Source organism: Hyla sarda, chromosome 2 (genome assembly GCF_029499605.1).
Source record: "Hyla sarda isolate aHylSar1 chromosome 2, aHylSar1.hap1, whole genome shotgun sequence".
NCBI classification, from domain to species: domain Eukaryota; kingdom Metazoa; phylum Chordata; class Amphibia; order Anura; family Hylidae; genus Hyla; species Hyla sarda.
In genome coordinates, this window is record NC_079190.1 from 196,640,369 (window position 1) to 196,658,231 (window position 17,863).

The following is a 17,863-nucleotide window of genomic DNA, read 5'->3' on the forward strand; positions in this document are numbered from 1 at the left end:
AAATTTGATGAAAAAATTGAAAATTTTGCATTTTTTTTTTTTACTTTGAAGCTCTCTGCTTATAAGGAAAATGAATATTCCAAATACATTATATATTGATTCACATATACAATATGTCTACTTTATGTTTCCATCATAAAGTTGACATGTTTTTACTTTTGGAAGACGCCAGAGGGCTTCTAAGTATAGCAGCAATTTTCCAATTTTTCACAAAATTTTCAAAATCGAAATTTTTCAGGGACCAGTTCTGTTTTGAACTGGATTTGAAGGGCCTTTTTTATTAGAAATACCCCACAAATGACCCCATTATAAAAACTGCACCCCTCAAAGTATTCAAAATGACATTCAAAAGGTTTGTTAACCCTTTAGGTGTTTCACAGGAATAGCAGCAAATTGAAGGAGAAAATTCAAAATCTTCATTTTTTACACTCGCAAAAAAAAAAACCCACATGGCATTTTTTTCACTAAAATGCTAGTTTTCCCTCAAATTTTTTTTTTATACAAGGGATAATAGGGCAAAATGCCCCCCAAAATTTGTAACCCCATCTCTTCTGAGTATGGAAATACCCCATGTTAGGACGTAAATTGCTTTGCGGGCAAACTACAATGCTCAGAAGAGAAGGAGTCACATTTAGCTTTTGAAAATAGTGTTGCTCGCGAATATTCGCAATTCGAATATTATTCGCGAATATCGCATATTCGCGAATTCGCGAATTTCGCGAATATAGCGCTAAATATTCGTAATTACGAATATTCGTTTTTTTTTGTTTTTTTTTCTTCACAGTACACATCACAGTGATCACCCCTCTCTGCTTCCAGCTTGTGTGGTGTAAAGAAGGCTGTAATACCACTGTGTGAGACTGGCGCGCGAAAATTTGCATATGCGAATATTAGCATATGCTACTTTTCGCATATGCAAATTTTGTATGTGTTAATTTCCGCATGTTAATTTTCGCATACGCGAATTTCCGCATATTCGAAAATAAAACGGGAATGTAACGAATATGCGAATATTCGCGAATATATGACGAATATTCGTCCAGATATTCGCGAATATTCGCGAATTCGAATATGGCCTATGCCGCTCAACACTATTTGAAAAGCAAAATTAGCTGAAATGGTTTTTGGGGGGCATGTCCCATTTAGGAAGCCACTATGGTTCCAGGACAGCAAAAAAAAAAAAAAAAACCCCACATGGCATACTATTTTGGAAACTACACCCATCACGGAATGTAACAAGGGGTCCAGTGAGCCTTAACACCCCACAGGTGTTTGACGACTTTTCGTGAAAGTTGGATGTGTAAATTTTTTTTCCACTAAAATGCTAGTTTTCCCTCAAATTAAAATTTTTTACAAGGGGTAATAGGACAAAATGCCCCCCAAAATTTGAAACCCCATGTCTTCTGAGTATGGAAATACCCCATGTGTGGACGTTAAGTGCTAGGCTGGCGCACTACAATGCTCAGAAGAGAAGGAGCGCCATTGAGCTTTTGGGAAAAAAAATTTTGGAATGGAAGTCAGGGGCCATGTGCGTTTACAAAGCCCCCCGTGGTGCCAGAACAGTGGACCCCCCCCACATGTGACCCTATTTTGGAAACTACACCCCTCACAGAATTTAATAATTCCCCCACTGGCGTTTGACAGATCTTTGGAAAAGTGGGCTGTGCAAATGAAAAATAAAATTTCTCATTTTCACGGACCACTGTTCCAAAAATCTGCCAGACACCTGTGGGGCGTAAATGCTCACTGTACCCCTTATTACATTACATGAGGGGTGTAGTTTCCAAAATGGGATCACATGTGGGTATTTATTTTTTTGCATTTATGTCAGAACTGCTGTAAAATCGGCCACCCCTGTGCAAATCACCAATTTAGGCCTCAAATTTTCACTCCTGAGCCTTGTTGTGTGCCCGCAGAGCATTTTACACCCACATATGGGGTATTTCTGTACTCAAGAGAAAATTGCGTTACAAATTTTGGGGGTCTTTTTTTCCTTTTAACGCTTGTGAAAATGAAAAGTATGGGGCAACACCAGCATGTTAGTGTAAAATTTTTAATTTTTTTACACTAACAAGCTGGTTTAGCCCCCAACTTTTCCTTTTCATAAGGGGTAAAAGGAGAAAAAGCCCCCCAAAATTTGTAGTGCAATTTCTCCCGAGTACGGAAATACCCCATATGTGGCCCTAAACTGTTTCCTTGAAATACGACAGGACTCCGAAGTGAGAGAGCGCCATGCGCATTTGAGGACTAAATTAGGGATTGCATAGGGGTGGAAATAGGGGTATTCTACACCAGTGATTCACAAACAGGGTGCCTCCAGCTGTTGCTAAATTTCCAGCATGCCTGGACAGTCAGTGGCTGTCCGGAAATGCTGGGAGTTGTTGTTTTGCAACAGCTGGAGACTCCCTTTTGGAAACACTGCCATACAATACGTTTTAAATTTTTATTGGGGGGAACAGTGTTCGGGGGTGTATATGTTGTATTTTACCCTTTATTTTGTGTTAGTGTAGTGTTTTTAGGGTACACTCGCACTGGCGTGTTACGGTGAGTTTCCCGCTAGGAGTTTGCGATGCAGTGAAAAATTTGCCGCAGCCCAAACTTGAAGCAGGAAACTTACTGTAAACCTACCCGTGTGAATGTACCCTGTACGTTCACATGGGGGGCAAACCTCCAGCTGTTTCAAAACTACAACTCCCAGCATGTACTGACAGACCGTGCATGCTGGGAGTTGTACTTTTGCAACAGCTGGAGACACACTGGTTGGAAAACCTTCAGTTAGGTTCTGTTACCTAACTCAGTATTTTCCAACCAGTCTGCCTCCAGCTGTTGCAAAACTACAACTCGAAGCATGTACTGATCGCCGAAGGGCATGCTGGGAGATGTAGTTATGCAATAGCTGGAGGTACGCAACTACAACTCCCAGCATGCCGAGACAGCTGTTTGCTGTTTGGGCATGCTGGGATTTGCAGTTTTGCCACATCTGGAGGGCTACAGTTTTAGAGAACACTGCAAAGTGATCTTCAAACTGTGGTCCTCCAGATGTTGCAAAACTACAAATCCCAGCATGCCCAGCCAGCAAACAGTTGTTTGGGCATGCTAGGAGTTGTAGTTTTGCAAGATCTGGAGGGCTACAGTTTAGGGACCACAATATAGTGGTCTCAAACTGTAGCCCTCCAGCTGTTGCAAAACTACATATTACAGCATGCCCAAACAGCTGTCTGGGCATGCTGGGAGTTGTAGTTTTGCAACATCTGGAGGGCTACAGTTAGAGACCACTGTATAGTGGTCTCAAACTGTACCCTCCAAATGTTGCTAGGCAACTCACCGGCTTCCGGACGATCCAGTCGCACAACATTGCCGCCCGCCGATCTCCGTCGCCCGCAGCCTCTGTCGCCCGCCCGGATGGGTAAGTGGATCTTCGGCGCCGGTCCCCGTCGTTACCCCAGTCCTATTGTGGGTGGGCAGTACAGGGAAAACAAAAGTTAACCCCCCGCCCCCAATCTGCTATTGGTGGTCGCGTCTAGACCACCAATAGCAGGGATAGGAGGGGTGGCACCCCTGCCACCTCACTCCTATCGCTTCAGGGGGATCCTGGGTGTCTTAGACAACCACGATCCCCCTTATATTCCGGGTCACCATAGACCCGTAATCGCAAGTGTGAATTCACTTGCGATTTGCCACGATCGCCGACATGTGGGATGACCCCCATGGGCATTTGCACGGGATGCCTGCTGAACAATTTCAGCAGGCATCCCGGTCCGATCCCCACCCGGCGCGCGGCAGGGGCCTGAATTCTCCATGACGTACGCATACGTCATGTGTCCTTAAGTACCAGGGTGTCATGATGTATGCGTACGTCAAGGGTCCTTAAGGGGTTAAAAGAATGCATCTTTTCAGTCATAGAAATTTGGTAACATTATTGGGGACAGTAGCAGTGACGTCAAAATTGATGAACCTTGTCCCTGAGGCCATCATTTTCTACCCATGTGTATTTACAAAGGACACAATTTCAGCACAGTATAAGTATACTGCTCAACTTGTCATTTTTAACCCCTTAAGGACCGGGGGTTTTTCCGTTTTTGCATTTTCGTTTTTTGCTCCTTGCCTTTAAAAAATCATAACTCTTTCAAATTTACACCTAAAAATCCATATGATGGCTTATTTTTTGCGCCACCAATTCTACTTTGTAATGACATCATTCATTTTGCCCAAAAATCTATGGTGAAGCGGGAAAAAAAATCATTGTGCGACAAAATTGAAAAAAAAACGCTGTTTTGTAACTTTTGGGGGCTTCCGTTTCTACGTAGTACATTTTTCGGTAAAAATGACACCTGATATGTATTCTGTAGGTCCATACGATTAAAATGATACCCTACTTATATAGGTTTGATTTTGTCGGACTTCTGGAAAAAATCATAACTACATGCAGGAAAATTAATACGTTTAAAATTGTCATCTTCTGACCCCTATAACTTTTTTATTTTTCCGTGTATGGGGCGGTATGAGGGCTAATTTTTTGCGCCGTGATCTGAAGTTTTTAACGGTACCATTTTTGCATTGATAGGACTTATTGATCTTTTTATTCATTTTTAAATGATATAAAAAGTGACCAAAAATGCACTATTTTGGACTTTGGAATTTTTTTGCGCGCACGCCATTGACTGAGCGGTTTAATTAATGATATATTTTTATAATTCAGACATTTCCGCACGCGGTGATACCACATATGTTTATTTTTATTTTTATTTACACTGTGTTTTTTTTTTTATTGGAAAAGGGGGGTGATTCAAACTTTTAATAGGGGAGGAGTTAAATGATCTTTATTCACTTTTTTTAAAACTTTTTTTTTGCAGTGTTATAGCTCCCATAGAGACCTATAACACTGCACACACTGATCTTCTATGTTGATCACTGGTTTCTCATAAGAAACCAGTGATCAACGATTCTGCCGCATGACTGCTCATGCCTGGATCTCAGGCACTGAGCAGTCATTCGGCGATCGGACAGCGAGGAGGCAGGAAGGGGCCCTCCCGCTGTCCTGTCAGCTGTTCGGGATGCCGCGATTAGCCGCGGCTATCCCGAACAGCTCGACTGAGCTAGTCGGGAACTTTCACTTTCACTTTTAGCCGCGCGGCTCAGCTCTGAGCGCGCGGCTAAAGGGTTAATAGCGCGCGGCGCCGCGATCGGCGCTGCGCGCTATTAGAGGCGGGTCCCGGCTTCACTATGACGCCGGGCCCGCCGTGATATGACGCGGGGTTACTGTGTAACCCCGCGTTATATCAGGAGAGCAGGACCAAGGGCGTACCTGTACGCCCTTGGTCCTTAAGGGGTTAATGCAAATTAAAGGGGTATTCCAGGAAAAAACTTTTTTTTTTTATATCAACTGGCTCCAGAAAGTTAAAAAGATTTGTAAATTACTTCTATTAAAAAAATCTTAATCCTTCCAATAATTATCAGCTGCTGAAGTTGAGTTGTTGCTTTCTGTCTGGCAACAGTGCTCTCTGCTGACATCTCTGCTTGTCTCGCGAACTGCACAGAGTAGAAGAGGTTTGCTATGGGGATTTCATTCTAAACTGGGCGGCTCCCGAGACACATGTCATCAGAGAGCACTTAGACAGAAAAGAACAACTCAACTTCAGCAGCTCATAAGTACTGAAAGGATTAAGATTTTTTTTATAGAAGTAATTTACAAATCTGTTTAATTTTCTGGAGCCAGTTGATATATATAAAAAATTTTTTTCCTGGATAACCCCTTTAAAGACTTATGAGAGATCTCGGAAAACCTGAAATATTGTGCTCAGCTGACTTTTTTTTTGCAGCCACCTCCCTTCCTTACATTTACAGTATAATACAATAAATAATAATAATGATAATAACAAGAATGACGCAGGATGTAATAAAGGAAGTTTTTAAGCAGTTACAACATGTGTGCAGATCAAGGATTAACCCTCGAGTGAGGTCACCCATCTTAATTACCTATTACTTAATAGAAGATGTAAGCATTTATAATGGGACCCGCCTGTATAATTACTGGCATTTTAGAACCTCATGGAAAACAAAGTGTTATATTATTAACCAACCATAGATCAATACAAGAAGTGACATTAAAAGGATTTTACTAAACTTTTCTCCCCGGATCTTTCTGTTTCAGAATCACCACTTGCGCTATGACCATGAATAAATATGTGGAGGAGAATGTGTCTCAGAAGTCATACACAACAATTAAATATTTCATGAAGATGTTGAGCAGTGTCAGTGAAACCTTGATCTTTATCTTCATGGGCGTTTCCACAGTCGGAAGAAACCATGAATGGAACTGGGCCTTTGTTTGTTTTACTTTGTTATTCTGCTTGATTTGGCGAGCAATGGGTAAGTATGAGACAGAAAATAACTTGGCAAGCTATATATACTGCAGTCCCACTCCTTATAGGATCACTTTACTAGGGGGGTGTACACGATACTCTACATACTGTGTATTCTTACCACTAAATCTGAACATATTGTCATCAAAATGAGAAATAATTGATGTTCACATTGTTAAAGGTGTAAATTACCATTTTGTTGTAGGCACATCTTCTGAATATATATATTTCTATCAGTCTAGGAACCTATTACACAGCACCGTTTCCCATCCTTATGCCAGACCACACTTTTATGTACCTTCTCAATTGCTATATTCTAGGCTTCTGTTTACCCAGCTCTCCTTGGGAACAGACCACTCCTTACTTAGCTTTTTATATGCCAGTTTACTACTTTCCCATTTTGACCATTAAAGGGGTTATCCAGGAAATTTTTTTTTTTTTTTTATATATCAACTGGCTCCAGAAAGTTAAACAGATTTGTAAATTACTTTTATTAAAAAATCTTAATCCTTTCAGTACTTATGAGCTTATTGTAGTATTCTAATTGTTACACATCCACACCGTTTGTCTGGTGTCGGATTATATTGTGACACTTGTAGTCCGCTGCAGGCATCCTCCATTGTATGCATTTTTATGCTGGGGATCGCCCCTAGCAATGGACTACAAGGCAGGATCTGCTCCCCCAGTAGAAATGCACAACTGCATTTGGGGTTGAGCACCTCCAGCCATTTGAGACCACGTTTTTTGTTGTTGTTTGAAAATTTATACTTGGAGGTGTGTAAACTCCATATGTTAATGCGCCTTGAACATTTTCCAGGCAGCATTTGGGTTGCACCTGTGAGGCCATGCACCTATATCAGCCAACTTGGGTGGGGCTTCTCCCATTGTATGTGTGCTTAGTCACGCTGGAGGGAACTGGGAGCAGGCTGCATGTCGGCCTAGTGCTGCTGTAATTGCCCACTGGCCCCTGGTTTTTGCTTATTACACACAGGTAGATTAGCGTTAGGTCCTGTGCCACTTGAGAAACCTTGGCGTTGGTGTGCGGGCTCTGGTATGTCCTTCATATAAGGATACACTGGCGAAGTTCTCAATTTTAACATCAGTGTTGAGGGATAGCCAATGTCATTGTATACATCTACCACAGTAGTGCACCTAAATTTCTGTATTGTATTATTCTAATTGTTACACATCCACACCGTCTATCTGGTATAGGATTCTATTGTGGCACTTGTAGTCCGCTGCAGGCATCCTCCATTGTATGCATTTTTATGCTGGGGATCGCCCAGCTTCTGAAGTTAAAGGGATAGTCCAGTGGTGAAAAACTTATCCCCTATCCTAAGGATAGGGGATAAGTTTGAGATCGCGGGGGTCCGACCGCTGGGGCCCCCTGCAATCTCTCTGTACGGGGCCCCGGCTCTCTGCCCAGATAGCGGGTGTCGACCCTCGCACGAGGCAGCGGCCAACACGCCCCCTCAATACATCTCTATGGCAGAGCCGGAGATTGCCGAAGGCAGCGCTTCGGCTCTGCCATAGAGTTGTATTGAGGGGGCGTGTCGGCCGCCGCCTCGTGCGGAGGTCGACACGCCCCATTCCCGTGGGCTGTCGGGGCTCCGTACAGGAGATCGCAGGGGGCCCCAGTGGTCGGACCCCCCGCGATCTGCAACTTATCCCCTATCCTTAGGATAGGGGATAAGTTGCTGACCACTGAGTCACCACTGGACTACTCCTTTAAGGTTGTTCTTTTCTGTCTAAGTGCTCTCTGATGACACCTGTCTCGGGAAACGCCCAGTTTAGAAGAGGTTTGATATGGGGATTTGCTTCTAAACTGGGCGATTCCCACCCCACCCCTCTCACCTGCCAGCGCCACACAACTCCCATCTGTATGCTAACTGTTGCAAGACTACAAGTCCCAGCATGCCCTTACAGTGAGGACATGCTGGGAGTTGTAGTGTTGTAGCAGCGGCAGCTGAGCTGCGCGGGCGGGAGACAAGGGGGGCATGTATATCAGTGTCCCCATCATTATTAAGTGAGGGTAGCGGGGAGGCAGTATGAGGAGCCCGGGCGGCTGCACTGTAATATCAGCCCGGGCTCCTTACATATACCGGCGCCGACTCCTAAATCCCCTGCTGTCATTTCACATTTCCTGCTGGGTCCTGTGATTGGCCAGGACCAGCAGCCAATCACAGGACCCGACCGGAACAGTGACATGATTTGGGGATATAGAAGTCTGTCAGGGAGGGGGGGGTCCGTCAGCATACACCCCCCCCCCCCTCCGGCCTTCACCTGCGCTGTGCCCGCCTGTAACCCCCCCCACCCCCCGGCCTTCACCTGCGCTGTGCCTGACCGTAACACCCCCCCCCCCCGGCCTTCACCTGCACTGTGCCCTTACTGTAAGGACATGCTCTGATTTGTAGTTGTGCAGTGCAGGCGAATGACAAGCTTGTCCCCTGCCCTCAGGTGTAGGACTACAACTCCCAGCATGTCCTTACTGTAAGGACATGCTGGGAGTTGTAGTCCTGCAGCTGGGGGCAGGGGACAAGCTTGTCACTTGCCCACACATCTCCTGCACCACACAACTACAACTCCCAGCATGTCCTTACTGTAAGGGCATGCTGGGAGTTGTAGTCGTGCGGGGCGGGAGATGTGAGAGCAGGTGATAATAAATGTACTAACCCATTTTTTGTGTTTTTTTTCTCTTCTCATTTCAGATCCCTGTATACTGTGGACTCCTTCGGATTCGGTGGACTACTTCGATGACCAGCGTTTTTCTTTGTTTGATTTTAATAAAATGGTTAACGAGGGCTTGTGGGGGAGTGTTTTTATTAATAAAATTTTTTTTAAACCTGTTGTGTTTTTTCCTTACTTTACTTGACAGGCTTAGTTGTGGAAGCTGTCTTATAGACGGAGTCCATTACTGAGCTGGGCTTAGTGTTAGCCACAAAAACAGCTAGCGCTAACCCCCAATTATTACCCCGGTACCCAACGCCACAGGGGTGCAGGGAAGAGCCGGTACCAACAGGCCCGAAGCGTCAAAAATTGCGCTACTGGGCCTAGGCGGTAACAGGCTGGCGTTATTTAGGCTGCAGAGGGCCAGTAACAATGGTCCTCGCCCACCCTGGTAATGTCAGGCTGTTACTGTTTGGTTGGTATTTGGCTGAGAATAAAAATAGGGGGGACCCTATGCAGTTTTTTTTAAATAAATAAATATTAAAAAAAAACACACATAGGGTCCCCCCCTATTTTTATTCTCAGCCAAATACCAACCAAACAGTAACAGCCTGACGTTACCAGGATGGGCGAGGACCATTGTTACTGGCCCTCCCCAGCCTAAATAACGCCAGCCTGTTACCTCCTAGGCCCAGGAGCGCCATTTTTGACGCTCTGGGCCTGTTGGTACCAGCTCTTCCCGGCACCCCTGTGGTGTTGAGTACCGGGGTAATAATTGGGGGTTAGCGCTAGCTGTTTTTGTGGCTAACGCTAAGCCCGGCTTAGTAATGGACTCTGTCTGTAAGACAGCTTCCACTACTAAGCCTGTCCAGTAAGTAAAAAAAAAAAAAAAAAACAGGTTTAAAAAAAATGTTATTACAAAAAACACTCCCCCACAAGCCCTCGTTAACCATTTTATTAACATCAAGCAAAAAAAAACGCTGGTCGTCGAATTAGTCCACCGAATCCGAAGGAGTCCACAAGATACACGGATCTGTAGAAGTAAAAAAAAAAAAAAGAGTAAGTACGGTACATTTAGGGAGAAAAAAACAGTGTTAAAAAAATTTAACACACACATTTTTTGTTTTCAAAGCTGCATAGTGGTGTTCTGTAGTCATTATATGGTTTTTGCTTATGTGTGCTAAAAAAATGGCATTTAAAAGTGATTTCTTGGTTTTTGCTCATGTAAGCCAAATTTATCAACCCCCTGTGATAGTATGATAAATATGTCATACATAAGCAAAAAAATAGCAAGAAAAAAATGACTACAGAACTTGCTTACCAAAGCAACGGTGATAAATGTCCCCAACTGTGTTTTCCAGGAGTACTTGAAAAAGTGTTTTTTACACAAATGCCTTTATTTTTACGCAGTGTGGATATAGCCTAAAGGGGTGTATTCAGTGTAAGTGCTAAGGGCAGCATGATCTATAAATACAGCCCTGGAGGGGACAAAGGGTGTAAGGGGATAACAGAGGGTGTTACAGTATAATACGGTAAAGCAGAGGGTGATGTAAGGTGATAGGAGAAAACAGAGGATGACAGAAAGGCAAAGGAAAGTGATGGCGCAAAACCAACAGCTTAACCCATCTGCTCCAGCTACTGCACTGCAAAGCCATATCAATTACACCAGGCCTGGACATGCCCCTTGGATAAATCTGCATAGGTCAGAATTACTGCTGGTTTTACAGATTCATAAAGGATTTTACCATGTTCAGTGTACAGAGGTGAAATCCATGGCAAATGTTCAGCAAAATTTGCACATAACACATGTAAGTATACTCTAATGGGACATAGGGCAGCAGAAGTGGTAAATAAAGCCCTGTGTGTAATTCTTTATTTTACCTGTGGTGGCACTGTGGTAATACCAAACACGTGATGCTGGCTACTCCCACAGATTACTGCTAGTTAATGGCGATGCCAGCAGCAACAACCTACAATCTGTTTACAGTCCCTACAGTCTAGAACCCTTAAAACAAAAATTCATTATCCAAAGCAGACCACCTTTCTAAGTTGCCTACACAGTTGTAACACATACTGTTGGTTGTTTTAATACAGAACGTTGAGACAACGATATTGTTCTCCTAAATATTAGTTATTGATGTAAGAAACCTTATTTTTATTCCCTAGGTGTATTCTTATTGACTCTGATAATCAACCAGTTCCGTACAATACAACTGACCCCAAAAGACCAGTTCATCATTGCATATGGGGGACTACGAGGGGCAATCTGCTTTTCCCTGGTGTTTCTCCTCCCCGATTCTCCTTTATTTCCAAGGAAGAAGCTATTCATTACAGCAGTTATAGTGGTGATTTTTTTTACTGTATTTTTTCAGGTAGGAACACATTTACAAAATTATATTTATACATGTATTTTTGGATGGATTGTAACACTGTCAGAACTTTTTACAAACATGTTGACAATTGGATGTTGAATGTGATATATTTTTCTTTTTTAGGGAATTTCGATTCGTGCTCTGGTGGATTTTTTAAATGTTAAAAGGGCAGATAAAAAGCAGCAAATCATCAGTGAAGAAATCCATAACAGAGTAAGGCAAAACCATCCATACTAATAATCCTACTTAGACTGGAGCAAGACTATAAATTCCTAATACAAAAAGACATCAAAGGTTCAGTAGAAGACAGCCCCATTTAAGGGTCTATTTACATGTACAGTAGGGGAGATTTATCAAAAAAAAGCTCAGTTGCCCATAGCAACCAATCAGATCGCTTCTTTGATTTTTCAGAGGCCTTTTCAAAAATAAAAGAAGCGATCTGATTGGTTGCTATGGGCAACTCAGCAACTTTTCCTTTGGACAGGTTTTGATATATCACCCCCAGTATCCAGCGCATACTTAATGCGAAGGATTTGATGCACAAGATTTTAAGCTGTGTTTAGTCATTTAATTTACATTGGAATTAGCAGCATAAAATCATGTGTATTAACTATGTGTAGGCTGCTGTACGTGTGAATAGACCCGCAAGTGATTACTTGCCATTGCTTTACTTCAAAAGGGAGAAAACGGTTTCATACCCATATAGCAATGCCTTAGGGCACTCTTACACACAGTCCTAGCAGCTGCATCTAGTGCTTGCTAACCTGATAATTTCCTGGTGGCACCTAAACTTTAAAGTGGTAAGCTTAGGTGCTGCACAACAATTACCAAGATCACTGTGGCCCCTAGTGCTGTGTGTAAGAGTGTCCTTAAAATTAGCCTCTATATACCAATTGGGTGTCTTCAATGAGAAACTGTACCTGTTGAGTTATGAGATGATTTAACAATAACCCATTAGATATTTTTGATTTATGTTGTTTTTTTTAAGAGGAACTCAAGCCTCTCTTTACATGTCTGTTTCAGTAAATACCAGCATTACCCATGAATTAATTATTCCTTTGTAACTCTTATTCAAATTTGGGAGTTACCAGTTGGAGATGTGGATAGCCAGTCTGGCGCTGTCAGCTTTGAATGGATAGTGTCAGACAGTGTAGGCAAATGGCTTTAACTCGTAACATCCAATTGCCATTTTAGTCATAATTTTCTAATAAAAATAACAGATGAACGGTACAACACGGAACTATAAGAAAAGGTGTTTCAGAAATGTATTTAATGAGAAATACAAGTATTTACTAATACAAGCAAGATAGGAGAGGTCGAAAGTTGTCTACAGTATTATATATATTTTATACAATCATATGTTAAATGGGTGCTGTCGGATAGGAAAACTTTTGATATGTTGTAAAGGATGCAAAACCAATAGGTTTTGAAATTGCTTTCATTAGACAATTTTCAGTATTTCATACTGAAAAAGCCAGTCAAACAACTGTCGCCCCTGCCTGCTTTGACACATACTAGTCCGCTGTGTCCATGCATCATCACCTATGTCATGGACACACTTCCTTGATTGACAGCTGTGAGTGCAAGGCTCACAGCTAAAGGAAAAATCCTCCCACTGTCAGCTTGTGTCTGGCTACTGTCAGTGAGGACAAGCTGGGAGTTGTAGTTTTGCTAATGCTAGGGGAGATTTGAGCAGACAGCATACTGAGGGAGGGGGCGGAGACTTGCACAGTGACACCACATCTCCTCCCTTTGAGAGGAATTCAGACTAGTGAGCTAAATTAAAAATGTAATAAAAAAATAAATAAAGGTGCTAGACACATAAAAATTAGATGTACATGGTCAGGATTAGGTACTGAGTGGTATATTAAAAAAAATGTTTTTTTTGTTGGATCTGACGGGTATGCTTTAAACAATTGGATAAATAAACTGGTAATTAAATACTGCAGCACCTAAAATAGACATACAGCATGTAGATTAGAGAAAAGCAGATACTATAGCATGTTTAGTCCATTATCACTCCTATGAGTTCTGCAAGTTACAATGGAGAAATTATCGAGATTTACCTCTCTAAATGGGTACTCCAAAGGTTAAAAAAAATGTCTTCAAATCGCCTGGTGCCAGAAAGAGATTTGTAAATTACTTCTATTTAAATATCTAAAGCCTTTTAGTATTTATCAGTTGCTGTGTGCTCCAGAGGAAGTTGCGTAGTTCTTTCCAGTCTTACCACAGTGCTCTCTGCTGACACCTCTGTCCTTGTCAGGAACTGTCTGGAGCAGGAGAGGTTTGCTATGGGGATTTGATTTGAAAAATGTTTTCTTCCTCCCAAGTACCTTTAATTGTGCATTACTGATGTGAACATTTACACTAGCTCTATCAATAACTAAACATTTCATCTACAGTTCTTGGATCATGTGAAAGCTGGTGTTGAAGACATATGTGGTCACTGGGGACACAACTATTGCAAAGACAAGTAGGATTACTATTATATTATATGCCTTTTATTACACAAAAATTAGTGTTGTTCTATGTTGTTATGCCTACTTATCTGTCACATTATTATTATTATTTTTGGTGTTGGTTAAACAAATAGGCGCTGCAATAGACATATACAGTATCTCACACAAGTGGGTACAACCCTCAAATAATTGTAAACATTTTATCTTATCAAGTGACAAGACTAAACAAATTTGCTACAATGTAAAGTAGTGAGGGCACAGCCTGTATAAGTGTTTAATATTGCTGTCTCCTCAAAATAACTCAACACACAAATATTAACATCTAAACCTTGGAAACCAAAGTGAGTACACTACTAAGTAGAAATGTACAAATTGGGCCCAATTAGACATTTTCCCTCCTCGGTGTCATGTCACTTGTTAGTGTTTCAAGGACTCAGGTGTAAATGGAGAGCAGAGGTCTGAAATTTGGTGTTATTTCTCTCATACTGGTCTTTTGAAGTGCAACATGGCAACTTATGGCAAAGAACTCTCTATGGATTTACAAAATGAATTGTTGCTCTACATAAAGATGGCCTAGCCAAGACCCTAAAACTGAGCTGTAGCATGGTGGGCAAGACCATAAAGCTGTTTTACAGAACAGGTCCCATTCAGATCTGGCCTTTCCATGGTCAACCAAAGAAGAGGAGTGCATGTGCTCAGCATCATATCCAGAGGTTTTCTTTGTAAAATAGAGGTATGAGTGCTGCTAGCATTGATGGCGAGACTGAAGGGGGTCAGACTGTAAGTGCTCCGATCCTTTGCCACAAACTGTATCAAAATGGCCTCTTTGAAAGATGATGCACAAGAAAGCCTGAAAACAGTTAGCGAAAGACAAGCAGACTAAGTACATGGATTACTGGAAACATGTCCTGTGATCCAATGAGACCAAATGAATCTTTTTGGTTCAGATGGTGTCAAGCAGCTACCAGATGAGGAGTACAAAGACAAATGTGTATTGCCTGCAGTCAAGCATTGTGGTGGGACTGTCATGGTCTGGGTTTCCATGAACGCTGCTGGCACGAGAGAGCTACAGTTTATTGAGAGCACTATGAATGCCACCATGTACTGTGACATACTGAAGCAAAACATGATCCTCTGCCTTCAGAGACTGGGCCGCAAGCCAGTATTCCAACGTAATAATGACCCCAAACACACCTTCAAGATGACCAATGCCTTGCTAGAGAAGCTGAGGGTAAAGGTGACAGACTGGCCAAGCATGTAGACCTATTGGGCATCTGTGGGACACTCTTAAATGGAAGGTGGGGGAGGGTAAGGTCTCTATTCACCAGCTCCGTGATGTCATGGAGGAGTGGAAGAGGACTACAGTGAAAACCTGTGAAGCTCTGGTGAACTCCATACCAAGAGGCTTAAGGCAGTGCTAAAAAATAATGTCGGCCACACAAAATATTAACACTTTGGGGTGTACTCACTTTTGTTCTCAAGATGTAGACATTAATCCCGGGGTTATCAAGTAAATATTTTTTTTTTCAATAAAAGTGCTATGTAATTACATAAAAAAAATCTGTACTTCCCTCCCTTTCGGTAGCAGCCTTTAGTATCCAGTGAGTGATTTCTGAATAAATCCTAATACTAAGCAATAGTAACCTTGTTTAAAAATGATTACAACATTTATTTAAAAAGGTTCTCTAAATGTAAAGTTTGCAACCCCTCCTGATGGGCATTATTTACTTAAATGGGACAAGCCGCAGTACCAGACAAGGTAGCATGTACGGATGAAGTGTTGTATTTGAAGAAACAGTGAGCATGGTGCTCTGTGGATAGTTCTGGAGAACCTGCTTTAAGGAGATGTGTTATCCAACACTTATATCATCGATTTAAAAAGAAACACTGCCCTTAAACAATTTCCCCATAATACTGCTATTTTACAATGTGGCCCACAAACAAGCAATAAATAGTTTCTAACTTTTCACAAAAGCAATATGGCGATGAATGTTATAGCAAGGTCACAGTATTACTAAGATGACATTGTTACTGATTTACTAAGCTTTTTAATGCTGGACATAGGAAATGACTGCTAGTTTCTATTGCATGTCACTAAATCTAACATCAATAATTGACTGGTAGGTTGGTTAAATGTTTTCTTGGCTTCTTGTTTCTGCTTAACCTTTTGAGGTTTCTTGAAGAAGTTAAAGGGATACCCTGGTGCAAAACATCTTATCCCCTATCAAAAGGATAGGGGATAAGATGTTACATCACAGGGATCCTGCCGCTGGGGACCCCTGTGATCACCGGCGCGGCACCCTGGTCATCCGTGCATGGAGCGAACTCCGCTCCGTACCAGATAACTAGCGACAACAGCCACCGCGCCCCTCCACTCAGGTCTATGGGAGGAGGCGTGATGGCTACGTACTAGGCGTCGTGTCCCTCCTGTAGACATGAATAGAGGGGGCGTGGCATGACAGTGGATCTGGAACACGGGACAGCAGCTCCGGAACATGAGAGCGTGGAGCTCCCATGTTCCTGATGCCGCTGGTGCCAGCCCGGAGATGGTGGCGGCGGGACCCCCGTGATCTTATCATCTATCCTTTTGATAGTGGATAAGATGTTTTGCACCGGAGTACCCCTTTAAATCAGGAAATTTCACTGCACTGTAATTAAAGTAAATATATTTGTTTTCTAAATAGATTTAAATACTTTGATCAAAAATTCTTGAGAAAGCTGCTGGTCAGAGAAAATGAACCCAAATCAAGTATAGTTTCCTTATATAAAAAACTGGAAATAAAGCAAGCTATCGAGATGGCAGAGACCGGCCTAAGCAGAGATCCATCTTTATCTTCTTTAGGGTAAGTGAAAGTATTATGTGCAGGGTGTCATGTGAGATGCACTATTCTATGCTCTCTGTAAATGTATTTATTTATATGGCGCTGACATATTGTACAGTTCTCTACAGAGATTATCACATTGGTTCCTATCCTTACAGGGGTACACTATCTAACCTCAATTTATTTTTTTTTTGTTGACTGACTGTACTCTCCCTTAACAGTCAGATGGGCAGGGACTTCGTTGCCAAATGGTGTGGGATTATTGGCTTATCGTGTGATCATTATGGTTATGTGCATTGGTGTATTTTGTTTTTGTGCTGCCTCAGACCTGACTAAACTCATGCACCCCCGTAACCTAATTTGCCTGCCCCTTATTATTAAGGCCACACCTTTTTAAGATCCATTCCTTCCTCTTTCAATGATGGCTGCAAGAGCAAAACAAATATACAATAAAAAAATAAGGTGATAAAAATCCCGTCCCTGACAAGAGGGGGGTGGTGGTACCGAAATTTAGCCTAGTCCAGGGGTGCTACTGCGTCAGCAGCCTCAATACACACACCTTCACGATTTGTAACAAGCTGAGAATCGCCACCATTTCTGCATCATGCAATGAGGAGAGTCCCCATTAGCTGACAGTGATGGAGGATCTGTATGCCTCCTCATTGGATGTTGTTGAGCTGGTGGCGATGCTCAGCTTGTAAAGAATCATGTGTGAGTGTGATGCAGCTCTTACAGTAAGGCTAAATTCATCAGGCACTGGGCAAGTTATGTGCAGTTTAGAAACTAATTTTATAATTTCGTGCATGCAGTTCCTACGTTGACCAATGGATATGCATGAATACAGACCTCTAAAATTGATAATTCCTTTACCTTGTTTCCTGGAGGCTGTTCCGTTTGCTAAAGAAATGGTGTACAGCTTTACCGCTCTTTTGATATAGGATATTTCCAATGTTCTAAATTAAAAAATTTTGCTTTTACTATTTAAATTAAAGGGAATCTGTCATTAATTTTATTCTGCCCAGGTAATGGTAAAAATGGTGCAGGCAGCATGATGCTGGGACACTATGATTTACTTTGACATGCTCTGGCATTTCAGAATAATAATAGTTTTAGTCCTTGGTGCGGGTCCTGGCAGCTGCTCTCCTATACACTGCTAGGAGACGCGTCACTCAAGCCGGCCA

General features: G+C 42.2%; 1 protein-coding gene across 1 annotated transcript in view; it reads left to right on the forward strand.

Annotated features, from left to right (window-relative positions):
• Positions 1-17,863, forward strand: part of LOC130357778 (sodium/hydrogen exchanger 2-like) — an 80,564-nt gene that overhangs the window by 53,484 nt on the left and 9,217 nt on the right. Inside the window, exons 4-8 of the mRNA XM_056560525.1 lie at positions 6,152-6,369; positions 11,196-11,401; positions 11,525-11,614; positions 13,804-13,874; positions 16,545-16,703. Of these exons, the coding sequence (XP_056416500.1) occupies positions 6,152-6,369; positions 11,196-11,401; positions 11,525-11,614; positions 13,804-13,874; positions 16,545-16,703 (744 nt within the window). The remainder of the gene's footprint in view (positions 1-6,151; positions 6,370-11,195; positions 11,402-11,524; positions 11,615-13,803; positions 13,875-16,544; positions 16,704-17,863) is intronic.